Source organism: Oryzias melastigma, linkage group LG10, assembly GCF_002922805.2.
Source record: "Oryzias melastigma strain HK-1 linkage group LG10, ASM292280v2, whole genome shotgun sequence".
Lineage (NCBI taxonomy): Eukaryota > Metazoa > Chordata > Actinopteri > Beloniformes > Adrianichthyidae > Oryzias > Oryzias melastigma.
In genome coordinates, this window is record NC_050521.1 from 17,810,862 (window position 1) to 17,834,406 (window position 23,545).

The following is a 23,545-nucleotide window of genomic DNA, read 5'->3' on the forward strand; positions in this document are numbered from 1 at the left end:
AGTGGCCATTCATGGTATTACACTATAGTGCACTGAAGGGACAGCTCCACTTTTTATCTCTACTTTCATGTCTAGAAATTTTTCCTTTCGATATCAGGCAAAATACATTGATTTCCTGCCTTCTCATAAAAAATAGGGTGGAAACAATTTGCATATTTTTGTGATTTAAAGGCAAGACTGTTTTTAAGAAAGTTCTCCTGTGTAAATATCTTTCATAAACCCATGCTCCTACCATGAGAACTGGATTTTAAAACATGCTTAATGCGTTCTGGTTAATAATAGAGCTGGAGAGGAAAGGTTTGTGTGTTCTGGCGGAAGGTTCCGTGCATCTCCGTGTCCCCGTGGCTTGCTGTGCTCCATCCCTGGGCTGCTGCCTATTGCCTTGCCAGCTTTGCTGTGCGCTGCAGGCTGCAAGCAGGTGGTGAGGTTCTCCTCTGGCCAGCTCCAGGGCAGTTGTGAGGAGGCTTATAGCCAGAGTCAAGGTTAGCACTTGTGAGAGAATGCAAAGCTGTAGAGTTTGTCCAAGAAAATGCAACAGAGCTCCAAATCCAGCAACTTAACCTGATATCACTTCAGTAAATGTTATTTTTTTTGTTACTTTCTCTCTCTTACTCATTCAATTTACTCAGATCGGCTCATTGTGTCTTTGTTTCCACGTCAAAAAGCAGAAACTGAAGGTTTATTTTGTCTCTGGTTGCATGGAAATGCACTCAGATGGATTCAAAATAGCAACTCTAAATCAAAATTGTTGCATAAATGAGCAAAACTGAAATTTCTCTTTAAAAATATTTGTAACCTGAGACGTGAAAATACATGCTTTTCATGACTCTTCAACACAGGAGGAATGCTGCAAACCATCCACGGTCACAAATATTCAGTGCCGCCAGTCCACCACGCACACAGAAGATAAACTGACGGCTTGTTTTTGTGCCGGAGCCAAGGCCAGAACATGTGCAAACACGCTGATTTTGGTGTAAACTGGTGTTTCTGTGTTTGTAGAGTGCAGATGAAAACCGAGACATGGTTGACAGGTTTTCGGCGTGGCAGACGCTCAGAAGTCCATTCCATGTCGAAAAATAACAGACCTCACAAGGGTTTGGTCAAAAACACTGTCCACTATGTCGTGCGCAGTAAGAATGCGAGCTGTTTAACTTCCTTTGGTATCACAACAAAAATAGAGGATATAAAAGGAGCCATATGGTTTGTAGCAGTGTGGTGAAATAGCTTAGAACGCTACTCGCTATTTTCAGTCTGTGTGGGTTGAAACATGCTGTTCAAATCCAAAGGTGCAATACTGTCAAAGCATCGACAGATTTACCCCTTACTATCTCACTGCAAATGTCTTTTTTTCTTCATTCAACATGATTGTGAGGGATCGAGCGGCCAATGAGGACAACAGAAGATTCATCCAAAAATGAAAAGTTTAATTTTCTCAAAAAAAGTAGTTAATTTACAAACTGGGCCCTTAAAAGAGGTCAACAAAACAGAATTAACTCAGGCAATAAACTTGAACTTAACTTTAAACAACTGAACAGACCAAGTAACAGAAATGAACTGACCTAATCTAAGACACAACAGGGGAACATATATAGTGGGCGATCAAACCACTTGGCAAACACGGGGGAACTAAACATTTAACAAAGACAACACAAAATACTAAACACAAAAATACTGGTCTTTCAGAAGAAAAAGCAAGCAAAAGAAAAGTATACAAAAATGATTAACAAATTAACAGCAACTGTACAGAATCAAAGTAAATAAACTGTAAATTAGTCCATGTATCCCCCCTGGAGACTTCTGGAGGTGGCGCCTGCCAATTGCCCTGCTACAGCATTTAAAGGCTGTGATGGCTGCATTTCCTCCTTTGGCCCAACAGCACAGCTCCAGGAGCAGAACCCCAGCCACACCCGCAGCAACCAGCATACACGGCACTGGCAACTCAAAACAGGTGAAATTAATCAAACAACCCAAGATGATGAAATCAAAATATATGTTTCTACAAATAAACATGAAATAAATATATATTTTAACTCAAAGAAATGTTTGTGTTTATTTACAAATGAATTTTAAATGTATCAAATATATGAAATAAAATGAAGTGTGCAGTGTATTGAGGTTACCACCATTTTGTTGTGGGTGTGGCAGAGAACGCTGCCATCACAATGATTTTCTCTCCTTTTGTATCATTTGCTTTTTAATGGAAACCTCTTCTGTGACTTTGAGAAAAACTTAAAGGTTGTCACTGTTGCAGCCACTGATGTCATCCCCGCCTCTTAGCTCTCATCTCATGGGTGGTTTACTGTATTGATGTCTTCCTCTTGTAGGTTGTGACCCTGGGAAAGAACAGTCGTGGTTACCACTACATTCTGGCCAATTTGGTGAGTAATAGCTCTCCTGTTCCCCTGAGATGCTGTGGAACCTGCCTTTTGTGGAACACATGCTTGCACAGTGTGTGGATGAGATGGAATAAACACTCAATAAATCCTCAAGTATAAGAAAAAAACTCCAATCGTTTTGCACTTCTCTCTTCCTTAAATTAATACATTTCACTCCCAGGGAATAGATTAAAAAATATTCACTTTTTTTCTGATATCTTTTAAGGGCAGCCATCTTTTCCCACATCCCGTGGATGGATATGCTCATTTAGCTCCGATATTAGCATGAGTTTTTAATCAAAGTCTGGCCCTGCTCTCTGTCACTGATCTTGTGCTGGCGTTACTCTGGATTTAGAAGATGTGATTATGCCGCAGTCAGAGACAACATGACACAAAGCTCCAACTCGGGAAAAAAAAAATAGTAATTTGACCATAAAAAAAGAAAAAAGTAAAAAAGTTGAGTGGCTGTAGGGTGAAAGGGAGAAATATATGTTTCTGGAATGTGTTTGAAACTTTACGTTAGTTAAAAAGGCAAAGCTTTGATTGTAAAAGTAGGCCAGTGTTTTGTCATATGATGCAACAAAACTTAATTTGGGGTTACAGTATGCAAGTGTTCTTGTAAATACACAAAGCCTTTTGACAAAAAAAAAAAAAAGAAAAAAGCAGGATTGTTTGAAAATTCTCCTCGCGCGGTTCTTTTATGTATTGAGATGAAATGGCTCTTTGCCTAAGGTGTTTGTGAAAACAAGAAAAGCACGCGTCTCATCCCTGTTTTCCCTTTTGTCTAATTCCAGGGGTTTTCCAACGTGAGCCTGGACAAAGTTTTTGCCGGTGGAGCCAACATTTCAGGGTTTCAGATCGTCAACCCCGAGAACCCGATCGTGCAGCAATTCATGCAGCGCTGGGAGCGGCTAGATGAAAGAGAGTTCCCAGAAGCCCGAAATGCTCCTCTGAAGGTACTGGGCTTTGGAGGGTCTTACACTTTGCATGCAGAGTACAGCGAACGGCCCCCCCTCTGAAGTCCTATCAATCGGCCCTTCTCCTCTCATCTCGTTTGCCTTTGTCATTCTCTCGTCCTCCAAACGCCTTCCTTCCACCGTCGTCTTTGCTTTGCATCTCTCTGAGCGATCGATATATTGATAGGCGGTGCGAGTCAAGGTTATACAGCGGCTTCAATTTACATCTAATTTAACAATGATCAGGGAAGAAATGGATTTTGAATGCCGTTTAATTAGATTTTGGCATGGTGCGCTGGTCAACAAACAAGTGGTTCAGCCCTCCGTGCCAAAGAGGTCAAGAAAAGTTGGAAAGGGAAGTGTAGGGAAGATAAAATCCCTTTTTAATTCAGTTTACTCTTCGGTGCTGCATAAAATCATGTACAGAGCAGGTCCTGACCTGTAGACAAGCCCTAGCTTTTCTAGACAAAACTGTTTAAAACGTTATTCCTTGATAAGCAAAGTTTGCATCCAGGTTAGCTGCACTGACCTGACCTGCTCACGCAGGAGGTACAACAACTTGGAAAATGCTTTTGATTATCCTGAATGCAGCTTCTATTTCTTTCACACCCCTCACAATGTGTTTTGTCTGTCAGTCTATTCAGCTGCATTCTCTGCTGTTCTCTTTGTACACAGTACACCTCCGCTCTGACCCACGATGCCATCCTGGTGATAGCGGAAGCCTTCAGGTACCTGCGCCGCCAGCGCGTGGACGTTTCTCGACGCGGCAGCGCGGGAGATTGTCTGGCAAACCCCGCCGTACCTTGGAGCCAAGGCATCGACATCGAGAGAGCTCTTAAAACAGTAAGGGGGAGTTGGAGGGACTGTGGAGGGAGGGCGGGGGACCAGCCGCCTAAAGAAAAGGCTGGGAGAAGTGAAGCTGAGATAGCAAGTGAGTGTGATAAAGATGGAAAGTGACAGAGAGAAGGGGAGTGGGTGCAGAGCGGCTCTCCACTTCATGCCTCCAGATATCTCTGCACAGAGCTCGCTCAAATCCAGGCCCTCATTAGCATAAAACTACATCTTTTATTAAAGTCTATCCAGTTCATCATTTGATTAGCAGACTGAGTGCTCTCCAGTAAGCCCATGGATGTGAACACTGCTATGTATGCACCACGAAGGCTGTTCCACATTCCACCGTCTGTGTGTCTGTCTGTCAGGTCCAAGTGCAGGGCATGACTGGGAACATCCAGTTTGACAACTATGGCCGCAGGATCAATTACACCATAGATGTTTATGAGATGAAAACAGGAGGGCCGAGGAAGGTAAGACCTCTACCAGCTCCTGTGCTGCAAGCGGCTCGTGGACTGAGCCCAAACTGACACCTGATTGCTGATTGTTATTTAAGGTCAAAATTTATGTATGAAAAATTAGGTCACTGGATTGTTTACACTCAAAAACTGCATGTAGTAAGTATTAATTCAAACATTTTAAAATTTAATTCAAGGAAATAGATGAAAACAGCTATGACTGAAAAAAATAGTCAAAATACTAAAACTCATACAACAGTTATTAAAACATTTAAAAAGTTTACTAGGTTCCTCTACCCTTATTTGCATTAAAGGGTCCATACCATGATGATCACATATTACCTTTGGCACACTAAAAATCTAATTATTTATGAAATATTGGTTATTTTCGTCAGTTTTTTCCAACCCGGAAGTAAAACGACTCGATTCGTGAGGCTCCACCTGCCGCTGCGTGACTGCAACCCATTTCATGACGTCATCCTAAAGAGCCGGCAGTGTGTCTTTGTTTCTCTCCCGAAAATAAACATCCAAATACCGCAAAATACCGCTTTGGGGTTGTTTATAGTGAGGAATGAACAGTATAATACACTTAAAAGCTCAAAAAGTAGTTTTTTTAAGGTATGGCCCCTTTAAAATCCTTACAGGTTAATACAATCGGTCAGTAAGTAACTTAAATAATTTATCTGGAGCCTAATGAATGCTGCAACAATGATTAAAGGGCTACAACTGTGTAAAAAACAGCAAAACATAGCAGTTTGCATATTAGTGTGTGTCTTAAGGTTGGGATTAGAGAACAGTTCAGTTTAAATCTGACATCTTTCTATTCCTCTGGTGAGAATATGAGGTGAAACCAAGCATAACGACGCTCTCAAATGACGCACTGATTACTGAAATCGTCAAATAATATATACAGATCTTTTTTGGAATAGACAGGTATGATTTAGGCTTAAATCACACTATAATTATCATTCTAGTTACCTGGGGTTTCAGAGAATTCCTCTTTAAATTAGAAGTTTTTCTCTGTGAAACATTTACTAACCAGTACCGCACGATGACCTCTAGTTTTATTTCAGACCTCGCAGAGTTCCAAATGACGGCTGTGAATTTCGTCTTTGCTGGATAAGTGTGGGCTCAGTTTGATTTGATGTGTGATTATGCTGCCAGCCTCGCTGGCATCTAAAGCCCCCACTTCAATTAGCATTGCTTAGCTCTCGGCTGAATAGAGGAAAGAGTTGGGAGATGGATGGCGAGTGTGGGGGGAAAGGAGGTCAGGGGAAGAGAGAGTGAGGAAGAAGCAAGGGATGATGAGACAAGACGGGCAGCACTTTGTCAGGACCTGCAGCCTCAGTCACCTCAGTGACAGCCGGAGTATGAGGGTTCTTAGCTGTGACTATCACGAGTGATGTATGCGCTGATATCTGTCCCAGAAGCTCTGGGTGAGATCAGGACGTCGTCTGGTGCAGTGCACTATGACACCGGATCGAGCATTCCTGTCGCACATCTCTGTCGGATAAGAGCTGGAAACAAACACTCAAAAGTTTCTCCCATTCCGGCAAACGCTTGAAATACTTTTCGCAGCTGTAGCCACAGTAGTGAGGTCAACTTTGAAAACTTTTCTCACACCTTCTTTGGTGTTGTGCACCTGTTTGCCCCAATCACTGAAAGATCTGAGAAAAGAAAAAAAAAAAAAAAGATCTGCAGACCAGATGTGACGAGAGAAACTGTCAGCCAGAAACGGTTCGAATGTATGCAACGACACATGCAACATGTTTCATCATGAGCCAGAACAGCTATTATTTCAGTTGGCCAAACAAACACTTGACAGTAGTTCCATTAAGGCATCTGTGCACCAGAGTACAATTCAGAAAAAAGCAGTGGAATGCTATAGTTAATTATTAGCTGTGTTTGCACTTTTCAGGCCTAAATATAAGTCATAAAAAATGAACACTACAGTGGCAGTTTTAGCAAACGAATGTAAAGTTAGTTGGATATTTGTAAATCAGCTAATATACTCGAATTCTTTCTAATCTACATGTTTATTTTTGTCTTGTAAGTTTGCAGAAATCCATCACTTACCGTTGTTTTTTCCTCTGCAGATTGGGTACTGGAATGAATACACCCGATTTGTAAATATTATGGATCCGCAGGTCTCCAACGACTCCTCAGTGGAAAACCGAACCATTGTGGTCACTACTATTATGGTACACTTTCCGCGCAGTTTTAAATGTGTCACCTATTCTGCCACTCAAGGTCATGGTGTTGATGCCAAAGAGTGATACATTCTGTCCTGGGCGGGTAGAACCACATCTTTCTTGTGTTGCTTTCCATCCACTCACTGCACGTTGAAACAGTCGGCCCGACACCGGGGGAGTGTTTCAACTGTATCCGTGTGGGTGTCAAAGCATTTTGATTTTCCATACTTCAGTGGCCTGTCGTAGCAGTGACATCACAATAAATGGTCTAAGTGGTTGACTCCATCAGTAACAAAAAGCATACAAACACATACGTAAGTAGACGTGTCTGTCCTCATCAAGTAAATGTTCAATGACATTCTGGACAGATTGGCGGAAGCAGAAATTGAACTGCAATAGTGGTAAAGTTAGACAAAGCTAATAAACAATTGAGGAGGGGTATGAGAGAGTGTTTTTTGTTTTCTTTGTTATGGCTTCTTTAATATTGGCACTTTAAGTGTTCTGTGTTGAAGTATACATATTTTCCTCCAGAGTCGTGAAAGGAGATTGTTTTCACTGCATCTTCTTAAGCCAAATTGTGATAAACAAACACAATGTTTTAGATTTGCTTTATTTATTCGCCCAAGTCGATGTTTTAGGCCCTCCAAACTGCTTTGAAACGTATTAAGTGGCTGAGTAATAGCTCAATAATGTTACCATGCAATAGCCCAATCTCTGCAAACAGACGCTTTGAAAAAGATAAAAACAAGTGTCTGAGAGCCAATGAGTACCAGTGGAATGAATGCATCCACAGTGAGATTTTGTTTGTACTCAGAGATAGAAAGCAGTCATCTCTCAATGGAAACTGGAGAAACATTTAATACCTCTTGATAAGAACTACAGTAAACATGCCTTAACTGGAGGGAAATACTCAAAAGGTCCGAGGTGAGGAGATACATTCAGCTCAGAACAAACAGAGCATTACTCTTTTACTTGCACTCTTATAATTGTGTGTGGCTGTAATGATGATGCCTGCACTACTGAGCGCTCCTATTGTTTAATAATAATGATGATGTGCACAGTTAGAGGAAACCGAGCTGCATCAGCATTTGGGAAAGAGAGGAACATTAGCATGCTCCTGCTCTTCTGTTCCAAACATGTTGCAGGCTTCTTTGGGTAAAAGTTTTCCTTTTTTTCTAATGATTTTATTGGTTTTATTTAATAAAACAGCATTGACTGGTGCACTGGTGCAATTTGCTTGCCGTACTCAAGGCACTCTCTGATCCCCCCCCACCTTGTCACTGGCATTTACTTGTACAATTCACCCCCACCCCATCCTCACCCACTTCTGAGCTCGCCCACAACCAATAATACTGAGCCTTATTGTGGCACTGCGACCTGATATTTCCTCCTAAAGAAACAAATACTGTTTTTTTGTTTTGTTTTCTCGCAGTAAAAGTAGAACAGGAACTTTTACTGCCACAAAATACACTTGGGCTCAAAATGGGTCGGATACATAAAAGGCTTGATGTTTGCTGGCTGCCACAGCGTGTTGAGAGCAGTATGACCCATGATCACACTTCTGTTACTTGTATATCTGTGCATTTACGGGGTATCATGTGTGCATGCATGACTGCATGAGTGTGTTTGCAAGGATGAATTACTAATGTCTGTTTACAGCAACATTAGGAAAGCTTCCTTGTTGGGGACAGAAAGAACTACATCTGAAACATTTATAGACAGCATTTGTTAAAGAAAAACCCAACTTCCTCCAACAGAATATTTTATTAGACCAACTGTTTTGAATGTTTTTTTAAAGTTTGTGCATGAATTGAATGAAGAAAACAAAAAAAAGACATATAGATAAATATACTGAATCTGTCACCATAATGAGAAAAAAAATAGATTGAACAAATTTCCAGAACTAGCGGTTTAGGCTTCAGCATGGAAAGTCTAGGAAACTAATCAAAGGAATGTTATGTCTTCATAGTCATGGCAATATGTGTGTGTTTGTGCATGGACATATTTGTGTGCATGTTTGTATATTTCTGTTTATGACTTGATCTGCGTAAGTGCATGGGAGTGAATAAACCAGCGTGTGTTTGAATCAACAGGAAGCTCCTTATGTGATGTACAAGAAAAATTATATACATCTGGAGGGGAATGACAGATATGAAGGCTACTGCGTCGATTTAGCATCTGAGATTGCCAAACATGTTGGAATTAAGTACAAACTGTCTATAGTAATGGATGGAAAGTACGGCGCCCGAGACCCTGAGACCAAGACGTGGAACGGGATGGTGGGTGAACTGGTCTATGGGGTGAGTACTGGGAGTCCCGATTGCTCTGATTACATGACAGTTTGCAAGGAACTTCAACATGAGAGGAGATCTCATTTTTCTGTCTTAAGATTATCACCAACCCGTTGTGAACTCGTCAGCTGGTTCAAAGTCTGATGCTGTCTAAAGAAGCTCAGCTGTGAGTGAGTTTGTCACTTTTTGCAGCCTCACGCGTTGGGGAGTTGGTGGTCATCTTGAGACGGAGAAAATGAAATCATTTCTCAGTGCTGTTCATTGCAATGAATCCTCCTTGCTTAGCCTAGACTGCTCTCCCTCTTTCTTTCTTATAGCTGAAAGTGAGGTAGGTACACGAAAACAATGACTCCATATGGCAAACACACTGTAATCACTTTGATGAATGAAAGATTGTATGCCTTTGAAGTGATTGTGTAATTATGTTCAATGTTTCATGCGTTTGATGAATATGCCACATTCACAGCTGAGAAAATCGGCTTCAGAATCAACAGCTAGATGAGGGTCTGATGTTTGAAACAACGAGATCCATATGTGCCGGGCTGCACAAAGGTTGAACCTCTCACATTTGAGAAAGGGGGTCATGCTTGTTTTACGTCTGACTGAGCACTTGGGCTCTCCTAGTCCCTTTGGCATTCCAAAAGGATCTCACTCCCCTACTCCGATGCCTTCTCCGATGCCTTAATAGGTGAGAGGTGTCCAAATACAAATGCATGAGGATGGGGCTCCATCCCTTGTTCAATATCCCAAATATCAGCCTGGCAGATTGCTTGGTTTGATGTGCTATTGCCACCGAATTATCTTCTAAATGGGACAAGTCTACTCTCTGCCGATGGAAGGTTAACAGCACTTCTGTCCAATCTGTGAAATCCTTCCAGCCCTGTGATTTCACCACAGGTGGGCTGGCACTAATAGTTTTCTACATTTTGACCTTTTGACCACTAAATTAATTTGATTTTTCTTGTCTTTTAAAGGTGAGGCCCGAGGGTACTCTTTATTGCTTAGTTTCCTTCACTGATTTCCTCATTGATTGAGTGCTTCTTACACTGGCACAAGGATTAAATGGTTATAGTCCATCACGCTGATGTGTTGACAGCATAAAGAAAACAGCCGTGTTTATTGGCTCCATTTGTGCTGCTCCTACCCTGACCTTGTAGGAAACAATTTCTGCCATTCGCTCCTCCAATTAAATGTTTTCGTAGCTTTGACGTGAAAAAAAAAAAAAAAAAAAAAAAAAACAACACAGCACAGTGGAACAGTACTTTGTGTTCCCTTTCGTGTAGCGGCTTCTTTGAAGAGCCAAATTATTTCATTAATAGCATGTGCAGGAGCCGCAGTAAATCTGTCTAACATGATTAATTGTTTTTGTCTGCTTTCACAGAGAAATTCATTGTGATTTTAAAAATGCCAGCACCACCTTCACGGATGTGTTTTGATAGCATAATGTGATTGAAGTAGCAAAGCAAAGTATAGAGATAAAGAGAAACAGCTTGGAAGAAAAAAAAGTCAATTCCATATTAAGTGGTGTTTGGAAAATCCAGAACGCTGGATATCATGTGTTGAAGTGTACACAGCTGGGACTCGCTGATTTCTTTATACCTTAGCTTCTTAACATTCAGAACTAAAGTCTTTAATTAATAGCACACACTGATTATTTAATACAAACACTTGGAGTAGAGTTTCTAAATATTTAAATGCATAGAACTAATCTCGGGATTTCACGAGAACTTTCCTTACCCTCTGTGTCTCATTTGTGCAAACATGACTCAAAAGCCCTTCTCTCTGGGCGGATTGCTTCCAAGCTGTTTCTCTGATTGTGTTGCAGCAAACTTTTTTCCCTTTTAGCTGTAAATGCAACAATGTCTCAGAGGAAAAATGTTTTTGTTTGACTTTTCTGCAAAAACTCTGTTGTCCATTTTTTCTGTGTTTTTAACCGCAAAGGCAGCAGTTGGTGACTTGTTCCTGAAAACCAGGAACAGAACCAGTTTACAGAACCAGTTTCTGTAAACTGTGTGATTGCAGTCACACATAAAATGACTTGTTACCTTGATGCAGGTCATGACTAATGCTTGCTGTGCATGTCCCTGTTTCCAGAGAGCAGATATAGCTGTTGCGCCTCTCACAATTACTCTGGTTCGAGAGGAGGTGATAGACTTTTCCAAGCCTTTTATGAGCTTGGGCATCTCCATTATGATAAAGAAGCCGCAAAAGTCCAAGCCCGGTGTTTTCTCCTTCCTGGATCCGCTGGCCTATGAAATCTGGATGTGTATAGTATTTGCCTATATTGGTGTGAGCGTGGTACTGTTCCTGGTCAGTCGGTTCAGTCCGTATGAGTGGAATCTCGAGGAACAGGATGAGACCAAAGACCCTCAAACTCCCCCTGATCCTCCAAATGACTTTGGCATCTTCAATTCCCTCTGGTTCTCTCTGGGCGCCTTCATGCAGCAGGGCTGTGACATCTCTCCCAGGTGGGTCAGCTCCAGTAGATGCTTGGGGTGAGAAGCAGATCTTCTTGTTTGTCCTCTTCTGTCTGTTCATTGTTGCAGTTTTTCTACAGAATGTGTAACTAACTGTGCCAGTTATATATTCAAGTCTAAAAACGGAGGCATACTTTTAGAGTCAATCAGACTTACAACCAAGAACCTTAAAACATCTTGCATTGCTTTCAGTTGAATTGTGTTTTTTTTTTTTGAGTGCTGATGCAGTTCCATGTTTTTTCAATGATTTACAAGGACGTTCTGATGACGTGAGTGGAGCGTAAGCGAGAAAGTGCTAGCGGCTTGATGGGCACCACATGTCGGAGTATTTACGTTCCACATTTCCCTGTCATCAACCTCCCTCCCTCAGGTCTCTGTCGGGCCGTATCGTTGGAGGGGTGTGGTGGTTCTTCACCCTCATCATCATTTCCTCCTACACAGCCAACCTTGCCGCCTTCTTAACAGTGGAAAGAATGGTCTCACCTATAGAGAGCGCTGAAGACCTGGCCAAGCAGACAGAGATAGCATATGGCACTCTGGACTCAGGCTCTACTAAAGAGTTTTTTAGGGTAAGTATTGATATCAAACTCAGGATACGTCAAAATTCCTTATAATAATCACATAACGTCCTTGACAAAGTCTAACATTTTCACTTCCAGTGAAGCATGTTGCGACAGAAGCACAACTCTTTTAAAAGAATCTCAAATGCATGCAGGATGACTGTGATCGGTAACCTTGAAGCTAGGCAGTGAGAATATCAAGAAGGGCTTGAAAGTGATGGGCTTTTTTTCTTTGCAGTTTATTTTTCGTGTGCACACCTTTGTTATACAATTCCTCTTCACTATGGTACAAAGCAGAGTTCTATACCCTTCTAGACTCTGCAGACGCTGGGCAAGGAGAACGTGAATACGTCACTGACCCTTAAAAGAAGTCAAATCCTCATTGCTTTTGTTTTAAAGCATAGTCAGTAGCACTGACACATTTATCATCCATGTTAAAACTATAAGATTTACTTGTAAAATGCAAAAAGGGAATAAAAAAAATAAATAAAAGATGGTTGCTGTAGACATCTTGACCTTAATGTCGAGTGATGCGCATTGTGTATTGCTTCATATCTAATTCAGTGAGGAAAGGTCATGGTTTTATATTGAAACACACAATTCATTCATAATTTGTTTGATTCAAAAAAAAAAAAAAGATGACGACAAATGTAAGATCGTTTACATAGAAGTGACACTTTTTGTGTGTTGGATATGACACACGAAAATCAATGTCAGCTCATGCTTACCTGTATCTGACACTAAACGTTTTTTTTGTGCTATCAAGCCCTTTGGTTTTTAAAAATGAATTTAAAACAAGCATCATACTTCCTTTTATGCTAAGTGGTGGAAAATGACTCAGCTGTGATAAATATGAAATAGTATTTTCTAAGCTATGGATGAGGTTGGCGAAGTCATTTAGCATTTTTTGATTATGAAGAGTGCAGCTAATTATGCGGAGTTGTTGTAAGATCACAGAGTCTGAAGACAGTGATCTAGTGCTGCACAGTGCAGGCATCAACACTGTTCATTGGCATACCACGGGAAGTAGGAAGGGTTGTAGACCTGGATGAGAGTGCTCAGGTAGCAAGGATCTGTTAAATTGAACACTGTGGGCCGATGTCGGTGCTCTTAATGCAATACGGGCAGCCACAGGAAGTGTGGTGTGACCTGTGCTCTTTCGGGTTGATGAAAAATGAGGCGAGCACCAGCATTTTAGATCAGGTCTAGAGTATTGATTTTTTCTGGCTCTGGTGGAAAGGCATTCCAGGGGTTGGGTCTGATTTTAGACAGCATGTCTTCATGCCCTGGAAATAGGGCTACCATAAATTATTATTTTAATAGTCGACTATTAGCCGATTAATTTTTTTTGATTAGTTGACTAATCGGATCATGAGTATACTGGATGTAACATCAGTTGCTTTAAAGGGGCCATACCATGAAAATTTTACTTTTCGAGGTTTTTAAGTGCATTATACTGTTGATTCTTGTCTATAAAGGACCCCAAAGCGGTATTTTGATCGGTTCATGCATTTAAGAGTTATCATCTAAAACCTGCCTATCTGCAGCAGCCCCTCCCATGCCCACCAAAAAGAACAAGTCGCATCGTGCTGACGTCAGTAGTCTTATCTTCCAATTGTGTCCTGTCTTCAGTAAAAGCTCATTACTTTAGACGCGGAACTCCTTTGAAAACCGTAGTTTTGAGACATTTTTTTAAAAAGAAAAAGAAAGAAAAAAAAAGAAAGGACATATTTTAATAGTTGATTATTCTTGACTAATTGACTGATTGTGGCAGCCTTACCTGGAAATGGAGAAGATGTTTATCAATAGTGATCTCAAATTTCTAGCAGGAAGTGCATGGACGATCACAGCGTCCCGGATTGATGGTGAAGTTGAGATCAGAATAAAATACTAAGTTTGCATATTTAAAGGAATGTGATAACTAGAGGTGTAACGATGAATCGATTTTTATTCCTCTGATCCAACCAGATTGATCGGCAAGTTGTTAATCAAATTAAATTTTAACCATTATAAAATCATGAATGTTATGAAATACAAATGTGAAAAGATTACCCATTAATGCTGGTTTATTTGATGTCTTGATCCATTTGAAGTCAGTGAATCAGATCATTTAAAATGAAACAATATTAATTATAAATCGTATCGTCAATCACAGATTATGATATGAATTGAATCATTGTTAAAAGGAATCGTCTAGTGATAACGAATACTGAATAGTTGCATTTTATGTCGAAGCATCTCCATTTTTAGGACTCAAACGAATGGGTCAAGCCACAAAGAATAATTACACAGTAGTTTCTGAAAGACAACTTGGTGTAATCCTCTCGTTTAAACTGACAGGTCTGAAAAGACCCTGCAATTAATTTTAAAATGAATTATAATCCCAGGCAAACTTTATCAGTATCCAAAGGAAACCGTGTGCTTACAATGCAAGAGTTAAACAGTCGCGCCAATCCGTCAACACACACTGCTGTGAGATCCATGTCTTAGCTCGTGGCCACAACAGCAGTCCAACACTGAAAACGAATTAATGAAACAGCACTTTGCCTGTGATGATGAAAAGGCAATATGACAGTCTTTTATCTAACAGACCCTCATTACTCATCAGCGGGAGAGAAACAATTCATATGTTTCACAGCTGCAGCCTTTTGGCAAAGAGAGCACTTTATTTGAGTTACCCCTGGGTGGATTTGCTCGCAGCAGCACAACGCAGAATCAAATCCATGTTTTTACAGACAAAGAAGGACAAGATAGCGTCAGCAGGGTTTGATTTAAAATGCTTTTGTTTCAAGTCTGTGCACACGCGGGAGCTGGTTCTAAACGGTTGGGTTCAGTGAGAAGAACACTCTGTATTCAAGGAAACATTGCATGCGTGACAGCATCGCTTTATACTATAAAGAGTATCTCACAAAGCTGTTTTATTGCATCAGAAATGCTGCACAGCTGTATATAAAGTCGAGTTTGTGTGTCACTGACTGACTGGCTGATTGGGTTTCCAGCCTGACAGTGGAGCAACTGAAGGTCTGTTAGGTGGTTGAACAATCTGAGAAGTTGTAGAGGAGACGCGTTTTCCTGTACTCCGTTTAATGAGTGGCCTAGTTACATGCCTAAGTCTTCAAATAGGAAATGACATGTGTGAACTGCGATTCCAGGGGACTTTTAATTAAAGCTGTAGAGGGCTGACAAGAAAAAAAAAAAAAACACGCTGATTTATAGAAGTTCAAGTTCTGTTTCAGATCTGTTGCTCAGAAAATAAATTCATGCTTAATTAGACCCATACGGCAACAGCCAGCTGGAAATTTGGAATCTAATCTAGTATTCCTAACCTGACACGTATCATCACGGCTGACACTGCTGGCCTTTCATCTTTGATTCTTTCACCTGTTTTATTATTCCTCGCTCCCTAATGTCAAAATGTCTCCCTTCATGTGCAAATATTAACACAAAGAGCCATGAATACCACTTATAATGTCGACAGATCCAACCCTTTCAATTTGGTATTTTCTGTTCAATTATTTTGTTATCTGCCTGTGAGAACTTCCTTTCTTGGATTTTCCTATGCGAGGTTATGAAACTGACACTTCAGCTGGTTGGCTCACCATCGAGATAGACAACTCCCCCCTCTCACTGCGAGCGTCTTCATTTGAGAACGTGGAGAAGCTCTGGAGGAACTTTCAAAGTGTTAGAGTAGATCCCTCAGAAAGCTTGGATTTTGATGCTTCCGACTAACTAGGACAGCTGGTGTGGGAGCCTGTTGACGTGCCCGGAAGAAGCCTTCATCGCTCGAGGCGTTTGGCAGTTTCTTTCTACAAGCTCTTGGCTCTTCTTCCCTTGACTACCTTGCTTGTTTGGACACCTTCCTCCTGTAAGTCTTCAGGCTGAGAGATGGTGAACGATGGATTTAAGTGTTGAGTTCCTCGACGCTTCAATATGTCACGCGCCACTGCACCCCTGTGGTTTGCATCTTCACTCACATTCCTGCCTTGTATCTTTCAATGTTACATATTTGCGTCTTGGATGATTAGAAAGTAATGAGTCGTACGGGTTTTTTCACTCCTTTTGATGAGGTTTCATTCTGTCACCAGCTTAAACTTTGAGATTTACGCTGAAATAGATTCTGCGTGAGAATAATAGCTGAAAAATGAGCTGATGTGGTTGCTTAATTATGCGTAAAGAGAGGGGTGAGCCCATCAAAGACACCGCTGCCCCTTCATGCACATCACTTAACAGCCTAACAATAAAAGAGCGATGATTGCTGATAGAAATCAGACCACAACATGCTCTTCTGCTCCCTTCAGAAGCTTCTCCATCACCCCAAAAAGCTGGTGTGCAGGTGTGGAGGGAAGTTGAGGGGAGGACAACAGCTTGGGCGAAGACACCAACACATTTTACTAAGCATGAAAATCAATTTCACGTCTCAGCTATTGTGGCACACACTGTCACTTCAGGACGGTCCAACGCAATGTTTAATAAGTAGCTTTTTATGCAGCACGACCCTGCATCAGGGTTGCATGAAGAAGAGCGAGGAGATTCATAAATCCTGATAAATCCTGCGGTTGCCCTGCAATCATATGCATCACATTGTAGCACAACTCCCAGAGCTCTTGTCACTTTGTGTTTCGGTACAGTGCTGAGTAAAGAGGAGGCCACTATAAAGATTAGAGCCTGTTTGCATAAAAGAGAAGGCTGACAAAAGTGTGTACCGCAAGATATGCGTAACCTCTGAGGGAAAGCGGCGTCCTCCAAGGGCCTTGTCGAACTTAAGATGAGCAGCAGCAGCAGCAGGCGATGGAGAAGAGCTACTGGAGTCCAGCAACAAGCATCAAAGACGAGCATTTGGTATTCAGAGCGTAGCATGTGGCACTTCAATGACAAAGTACATCCCCAGAGCCTCAACTTTCATCTCTGCATACTTGAGATACAGGTAGTCCTGGCAGACAGGATATTGGAGGAAAGAGGTGATGTTACAAACAAAATGGAAGGGAAGTTAAGTCAAATGAAATGCAGTGCAGGAGAGTGTGCAGATGGCCTTTAAATGCACAAACAGCGGGAGAGGCTGTAATGAAAGCAGCCGAGCGACACCGGAGGAAGAATAAAAACAAGCTGTGGTTCAGAGGGCAGTGGGCAGAGGTCTGGAAATGCTGCGTAACTCAGGATCAATACCGAATAAGTGCTATTTAGAATGAGGAGTTCAGTCTCTTTGACACTAAAGTTTAATCGCTCGCCTCATTTCAGTCATTGCAATGACACGGTTGCAGGTCATTTTCTTATTAAAAAAATAAATAAATAATCTACTCCTAACTTTACTTTTTTTCCCTTTTTGGCAAAGCTGCCATGACAAGGAAACTGCTGAACTCAGTTTGTCCAGTATGGTGTTAATAATAAACATTTTCTGGTTAAGCATGCTTTCATATTTCACTTTAACTTAGTTGAACATGATATTCAACAGCTGGTTGTTTGATGGCAGAATTATTCCAAACAAGTTTTAACGGGAGGAAAGGAAACTTGGAAAAAAGGGGGATGTTCACGGTTAGGGGTTTAAAAATTGATTTATTAAAATGTCAGTGATCTTTCTTTAGAAAGCACTACGCCAATTAAAACTAGGACTGGGTTGATAAAATCGATTAATCGATTTGAATAGATTTAAGCTTAACAGATCAATAATTAATAAAAACGATAAAAATATAAATCGATTTACCACATACAGCTAAAGTCCACTAGCTTGATGCTAACATTTAATGGAATTTACCATAGGACGGCTAATGCTAACGCTCGGTCGACCTAAACATACATTGCTAACTAAATAAACATCTTTATAAACTCACAGGCATGAATTTTCCAAACTCTTAAGGAAATATATTTTTAACGTAACCATTTATAGTCTAAAGCAGAATTTTTTTGTTCATACCTTCTTCTTCTTGTGGAATAAGGTTCAATGCTTTAGCACGATCGCCACCTAGTGGCCAAACTGATATGCCCTCTAGGAGACATTTTTGTTGGAACTCGTCCTTTTGAGAATCCATGTAACACTTTGTCCTATTAACAATCTCATCATTTCACTAATACATTTTACAGTATGTGAACTGTTTCGGATTAATATAAATGTATTCAAAACATATAGTAAATTATTAATGTATTTCTAAACAAATATGTCTTAATGTGTGAACTCAAAACTGAATTGAATTGAAGAATTAAACAAAATCGGAATCGAATCACTCCAGGCTCTTGTGAATCGAATAAAATCGTTTCTTGAAATTATAATTGATACCCAGCCAAAATTAAAACTATGTCTTAAGGAAAAAACTGCTTAAAGTTAGTTTTAATGGAACAATTTATGCTTTTTTTTAATGGAAAGTTCAATCTTTGTTCAGTTTACACCACCATCCCAAAAAGTGTTTTATTCCCAAACAAGTGGAATTAAAATTAAAAAATATAACTTCATTACAAAATTGAATTGTAACTTAGATCGTGAATAAGTTAATATAAATCCAATTGATTCATTATTTTAGGGGTGATATTGTGTCTTATTTATAATACTAAACCTATAACGTACCATAAAAAAGCTTTTTTTTATTCTTAAAACCACTTCTTCAAATTTGCAGTGTGGGTTTTACCAAAGTTCACACTCTTAGGCTATAGCTCTCTGCAACGTGTCTTCTAGCGACCATTCCAATGAAAAGCATGTGTCAATGCACGTTTCTGGTTTCCACATTAAAAACTTTAATTCACATGAAACGTGCACCCATTACTGAGAAATAACTGTCTATATCTCAATAGAAGTCTATGGGAACCAGCGGTACTTCCTATTGAGAGCACAAGAGGGGAAGGGTTGAGATGTTCAGTGATTTCTACAGTCAATGGGTCCAGCAGGAGCCAAGAAGAAGTGAAACATAAAAGTTGGTTGAATTCCGTTCCAATTGTGTTCACAGTTCTACAACTCATGTGCACAAATGATTAAACTCGGCTCTTGTTTTATAGTCCGCGCACGCACAGATGAATTTCAGTTGAGTTTGGGACAGATAATGTAAATTATTCATAAAGTCGTTCTGTATGTTGTGAAGTGTGCTGATCAAAGGATCCAATTATATCAAGTCAATATGACAAAATAGCAAATGGAATCCCAGCAGGTGTAGATCATGGCGGTCCAAACTCTCAACTGCAGTACCTGATAGTTTGTGTGCACCAGCATTACAAAACAAATGTGATTGCTCAATTTAAAAAAATCAGAGCGAGTATTTCTCCAACTTTTTATTTTTGTATCCCTTGGTTCCATACAGAACACCCAGTCACCCGTACAAATAAACATTTGGTCCACTTAAACCCTTTAACACCGGAGCTCCAGTGTTTATGTACTTTTCAACCGTAAACACGATCAACGTAATTCCAGTTGATTCTGGAATCAACTGATCGTGTTAATGGTTGAAAAGTTACAGTATGTTAAAGAATTTGTGTTTAAGCGTCACCAATGATGCCTGGTGTTCTAAAGGGTCAAAGAATAGTGTTATCTTCAAATTGACTATAGCTTGGTAGAAACTAAAGTGTAAATCTATTGTTGTATGTGAGGCTGTAGAAAAATAATCCTGTCATAAAGTATCTGTCATAAAGTATCTGAATATCGCAACAATAACATTGTGTCAAAGGGTAGGGTAAATGTTTGACAGCTTTTATTTTCTAAGGGAAAAATCGAACAATATTCCACTCAAAAGTAGATGTCACAAGTAACCATTTTGTGTGAATAGCCTTTATTCTGAATGTGAAATTGCTCTTTATTTCCCCCTAAAGTATGTACTCAAATTCAAATGCAGCTTTAACACAACGGGAAAACATTTGAAAGTGCCAGATATTTCTCTACAGAGATACAGTAGAAGAGCGAAAATGACAACCAGGATTTAGTCTGGGCCACCTTAGATGTCCCCTCACCCTGGTTTGCTTAAGGCATCCTTGTTTTATTTTACTTTTTATTTTTTTCCCCAATGTCACAAGGTTTAAAAAACAGTACAGTTTTTTTTTCTCATGGCCATTGTTAGACAGCAGGAAACCCATAGTTTCAGGCAGATTTGCAGGTTGAACACCTACACAAATGATGTAACCATGTGGCTTAGGTAGGAGGGTTGGCTATTTCAGACAGCAATATAATGATTGCTTCAGAATGAATTGAAAGACATTTGGAGGAGGAGGAGGGTAATGGGATTGCAGCACAGAATCGTGCCTCCATTTATTTATATTTTTTTTACTTTCTCCAATGAAAGGTGAAATGAAGACACTCTTTTCTAATTTGCTTGAAGCTCATTTAGAACACAACGGTTTTTGTTAAGAGGGAGATTAGGTAATGTGGAGGAGAGGCTCATACATAAAGCTGCATTTGTGATTGTAATTGTTCTGTAAATGATCTATTCATTGTTTGTGGACTTGTGCAGCCATTGCTTCCTAATTGGATTCCAATTGATCACCATAGAACGGGAATGGAAGTGATAATAATAGAGGTCTGTAACATACCTCCTTAAGTTTTTTTCTTTTTTTTTTTAATCCTGAAAGTTTTTCTGCTGGGATCTCATCTCTACTGGAATATTTTTATTTAGGTTTTTGCCTCAGTTTGTCTCCTCACTGATATTGATGAATTGTCTTCATAAAGCACAGAGGCAACACACAGTCTCAGCACTAATCAATACCCACATCTATTCTATGTTCTTGCTTTGAGGAGGCTTTCTCACAGCTCAGTGTTGAGGCTGTGTGCCAAACCACCTGTAAAAATTTAGCTTTCTGTTGGTCGTCTTATCTGTTTAAATGTGATTAAAATGACTGTTACTCTAACAGAAAGCAGATTTTCATGAGAGCAGAAAAAATCAAATTATTTGTGTACAGTTTTGTACTAATCTCCCTCATTACCTAATGCATCGTTATGCAACAAACAGATTGCACTTGAGTACGTTAAATCAGCCAAGTGCTTTTAATAAGATTGTCTCCCTTTTTTTTTAATAAGAATGTGTTGGAAATTAAACTTGTTGTGTAAATGTTCAGGCCCTCTGAGCTGTAGAGAAGCGCTCGCTGCGAGGAACTGGCAATCAGCAACTCACTGGTCCAAGACCAGGTTCAGTCATAGAGCAGTAAACCTATGTCTAATCCGCATGCCAATAACCCAACTGTGGGGCGTTCAGTAATGGAGGATAAGAGGCGGACGATGTGTCTCTACAATGATCACTGCTAGTACCAGCTAAAATGTAACTCTGGTTCAACTTTAGATAAACCACATGAAGATGAATACATTTTACATTATTCCAACTTGGCTGTCAGTTCCTCTAAAAAGTTTATTTATTGCTTAATTAGTTTGATTGGGACAAACAGTCAACATATTGTTGGTTTCTATTATTTTTCTTTTGACTTTTCTTTCTTATTCTTCTCAATCTTTCATAACACATTTCATTTCTCAAGGATACTGCTGCCAATTTTAGCCATTCAAACATCCAAAAATGTTCAGCTCATTGTGAACTTTATTGATTTTTTTCAGTAATTTAATTAACAACTTATAGTCTTTTTCAACAGTTTAACCTTTTTTTAATTCTTTTTTCTATTCAAATGAATGAGGAAAGCTGTTTGTCTCCTTTAAATTCACAATTGTTAAAACCCCCTTTGTTTGGCAATTTTGGGACTTTTCAGCTCCCTTTGACAAAATGTCTTTTTTTTATTTAAAAAAAATAATTTAAGTATAATTTGTAGAGGGGATCAATGGAAAAGTTAATTTAACAACCCTCTTCAAAGTGTGTTTTCTCCCATTGTTTTTAGGCTGAAAGCACAATTCAAACTTTAGCATGTAGTTAATGCATGAGGCTTTAGAATAAATAAAACACTTTAACATGTTTGTTACATTAGTTTGAAAATAAGCAACTTTTCTCCCTTTTTCTTCATTTGTAATACAAGTCAGCTCCCACCTCCATAGTGGTTGAAGTCATTGCCTAAATGAGAGATTGAGAAGAAACTTTTGTTGTTGTTGTTGTTTTTTTTTTTTTTTTGCCTTTTCATAATGTTAGCACTTTTTTTCTGAAAAAAAAATGTCAGTTTTGTTGAATTTTAAAAATAATCTGACTCAGAAAATGATTGGATAAATACTTTTTTCCCTATAAACCTTCAAATGTCAAAACCTTTGCAAAACAAAGTAAATCCATAAAGGTCTTTGAAACAATTTTTTTTAACATTCACCTGTTAAAAACCATCAAGTTTTTCTGTTCTTTTTTTTTTAAATGCACTCATAGAGCACTTTAGCCAAGATTGTCACAGTGTGTGTTGGATATTTATCTTATTCGTGACATATTTAGCTGAAAGCTGTCATCTTTAACTTTTAGCTAAGTCTTGTATGCAAAAATAAAGATTCGGAAACCATTAATGAACAGAACAACCTTGTAGCTCTGCTTCTATACGTTTCACACATTTCAAACTTTATATCTAGATATTTTCAGTGGCAACTACATAAAAAACGCAATTTCATGGAAAGTAATTTTACAATCATAGGATAAATCATCAAAGTTTAAACTAATCTTTAAATTGCCGATAAGTTTTACTGACCAATTAAGAGCTAAGATTTAACTTCTAAACCTTAGATTTATAAGATTTGTTTAAAGGGCTCCAAACTCTCATTTATACTCTTTAGTTCTTTGGTAAATTGAGTCGTCTTTATAATTAACTGAGTGTTGCTGAACTAATGACTTGTGGATTTGAGAGGTAAACGTGTTAAATAGAAGCAGTCCTGGTTTTTGGAAGTATTTATGGTTTGAGGAGACTTTCCTGAAAAACAGAAAAGCTGTATGCTTGATTCATTCTCCAGGACACGTACAGTAGGAAATACGGCTCATCAATGCTCGGACGAGGATTACACAATGATGTGTGACACGCTGAAATAAATCCAGCGGCTCTGAATAATTTAATTGATGCTTATTATAGATAGCACCAAACTCCCCCAGATTTTGAAGTCTCGCTAAGACTGACCCCAGGCGATGGAGAATTGCTCGTCTTTGTCATTTTGTCACGGACAGCCTTGTTGTTCACTTCTCCTTCTCCATCTGAGTCACACTCTAGATGTATCCTTCACCGTGCTGTGGAAATGAATGGTTGGAATACTGTCTACAAGTTAAATTAGGGCTATGAAGCAGGGCGCAGCTTACTCACTCAGGCTGGATCTTCACGTGTCTTATAAAGATTTTTAAATAAAAAGTTGATTACCATCGATTCTCTGTCACAAAAGCTGAATTATTGAGGATATTTCTGCATAACCAGCCACCAAACGGCAGTTTTTCTACTGAAAAGTCAATTTGCATCTCTGTGTGGGAGTCGTGTGATCCCCATTCAGGCGGCAAACTTCAGATCCTACATTTTCCGAGGAGTCTGCAAACACTGGAGAGAAGAGGTGGATTTTG

At 39.5% G+C, this 23,545-nt stretch overlaps 1 protein-coding gene across 6 annotated transcripts in view; it reads left to right on the forward strand.

Annotated features, from left to right (window-relative positions):
- Positions 1-23,545, forward strand: part of gria3b (glutamate receptor, ionotropic, AMPA 3b) — a 100,350-nt gene that overhangs the window by 67,557 nt on the left and 9,248 nt on the right. For all 6 annotated transcript variants that reach the window (XR_002920476.2, XM_024283317.2, XM_024283316.2 and 3 more), the window contains exons 5-12: positions 2,325-2,378; positions 3,170-3,331; positions 4,007-4,174; positions 4,531-4,635; positions 6,717-6,821; positions 8,906-9,112; positions 11,198-11,571; positions 11,951-12,149. Coding sequence is in view for 5 of the 6 variants with exons in the window: in XM_024283317.2 (XP_024139085.1) it covers positions 2,325-2,378; positions 3,170-3,331; positions 4,007-4,174; positions 4,531-4,635; positions 6,717-6,821; positions 8,906-9,112; positions 11,198-11,571; positions 11,951-12,149 (1,374 nt within the window). In the remaining variant the exon portion in view is untranslated. The remainder of the gene's footprint in view (positions 1-2,324; positions 2,379-3,169; positions 3,332-4,006; positions 4,175-4,530; positions 4,636-6,716; positions 6,822-8,905; positions 9,113-11,197; positions 11,572-11,950; positions 12,150-23,545) is intronic.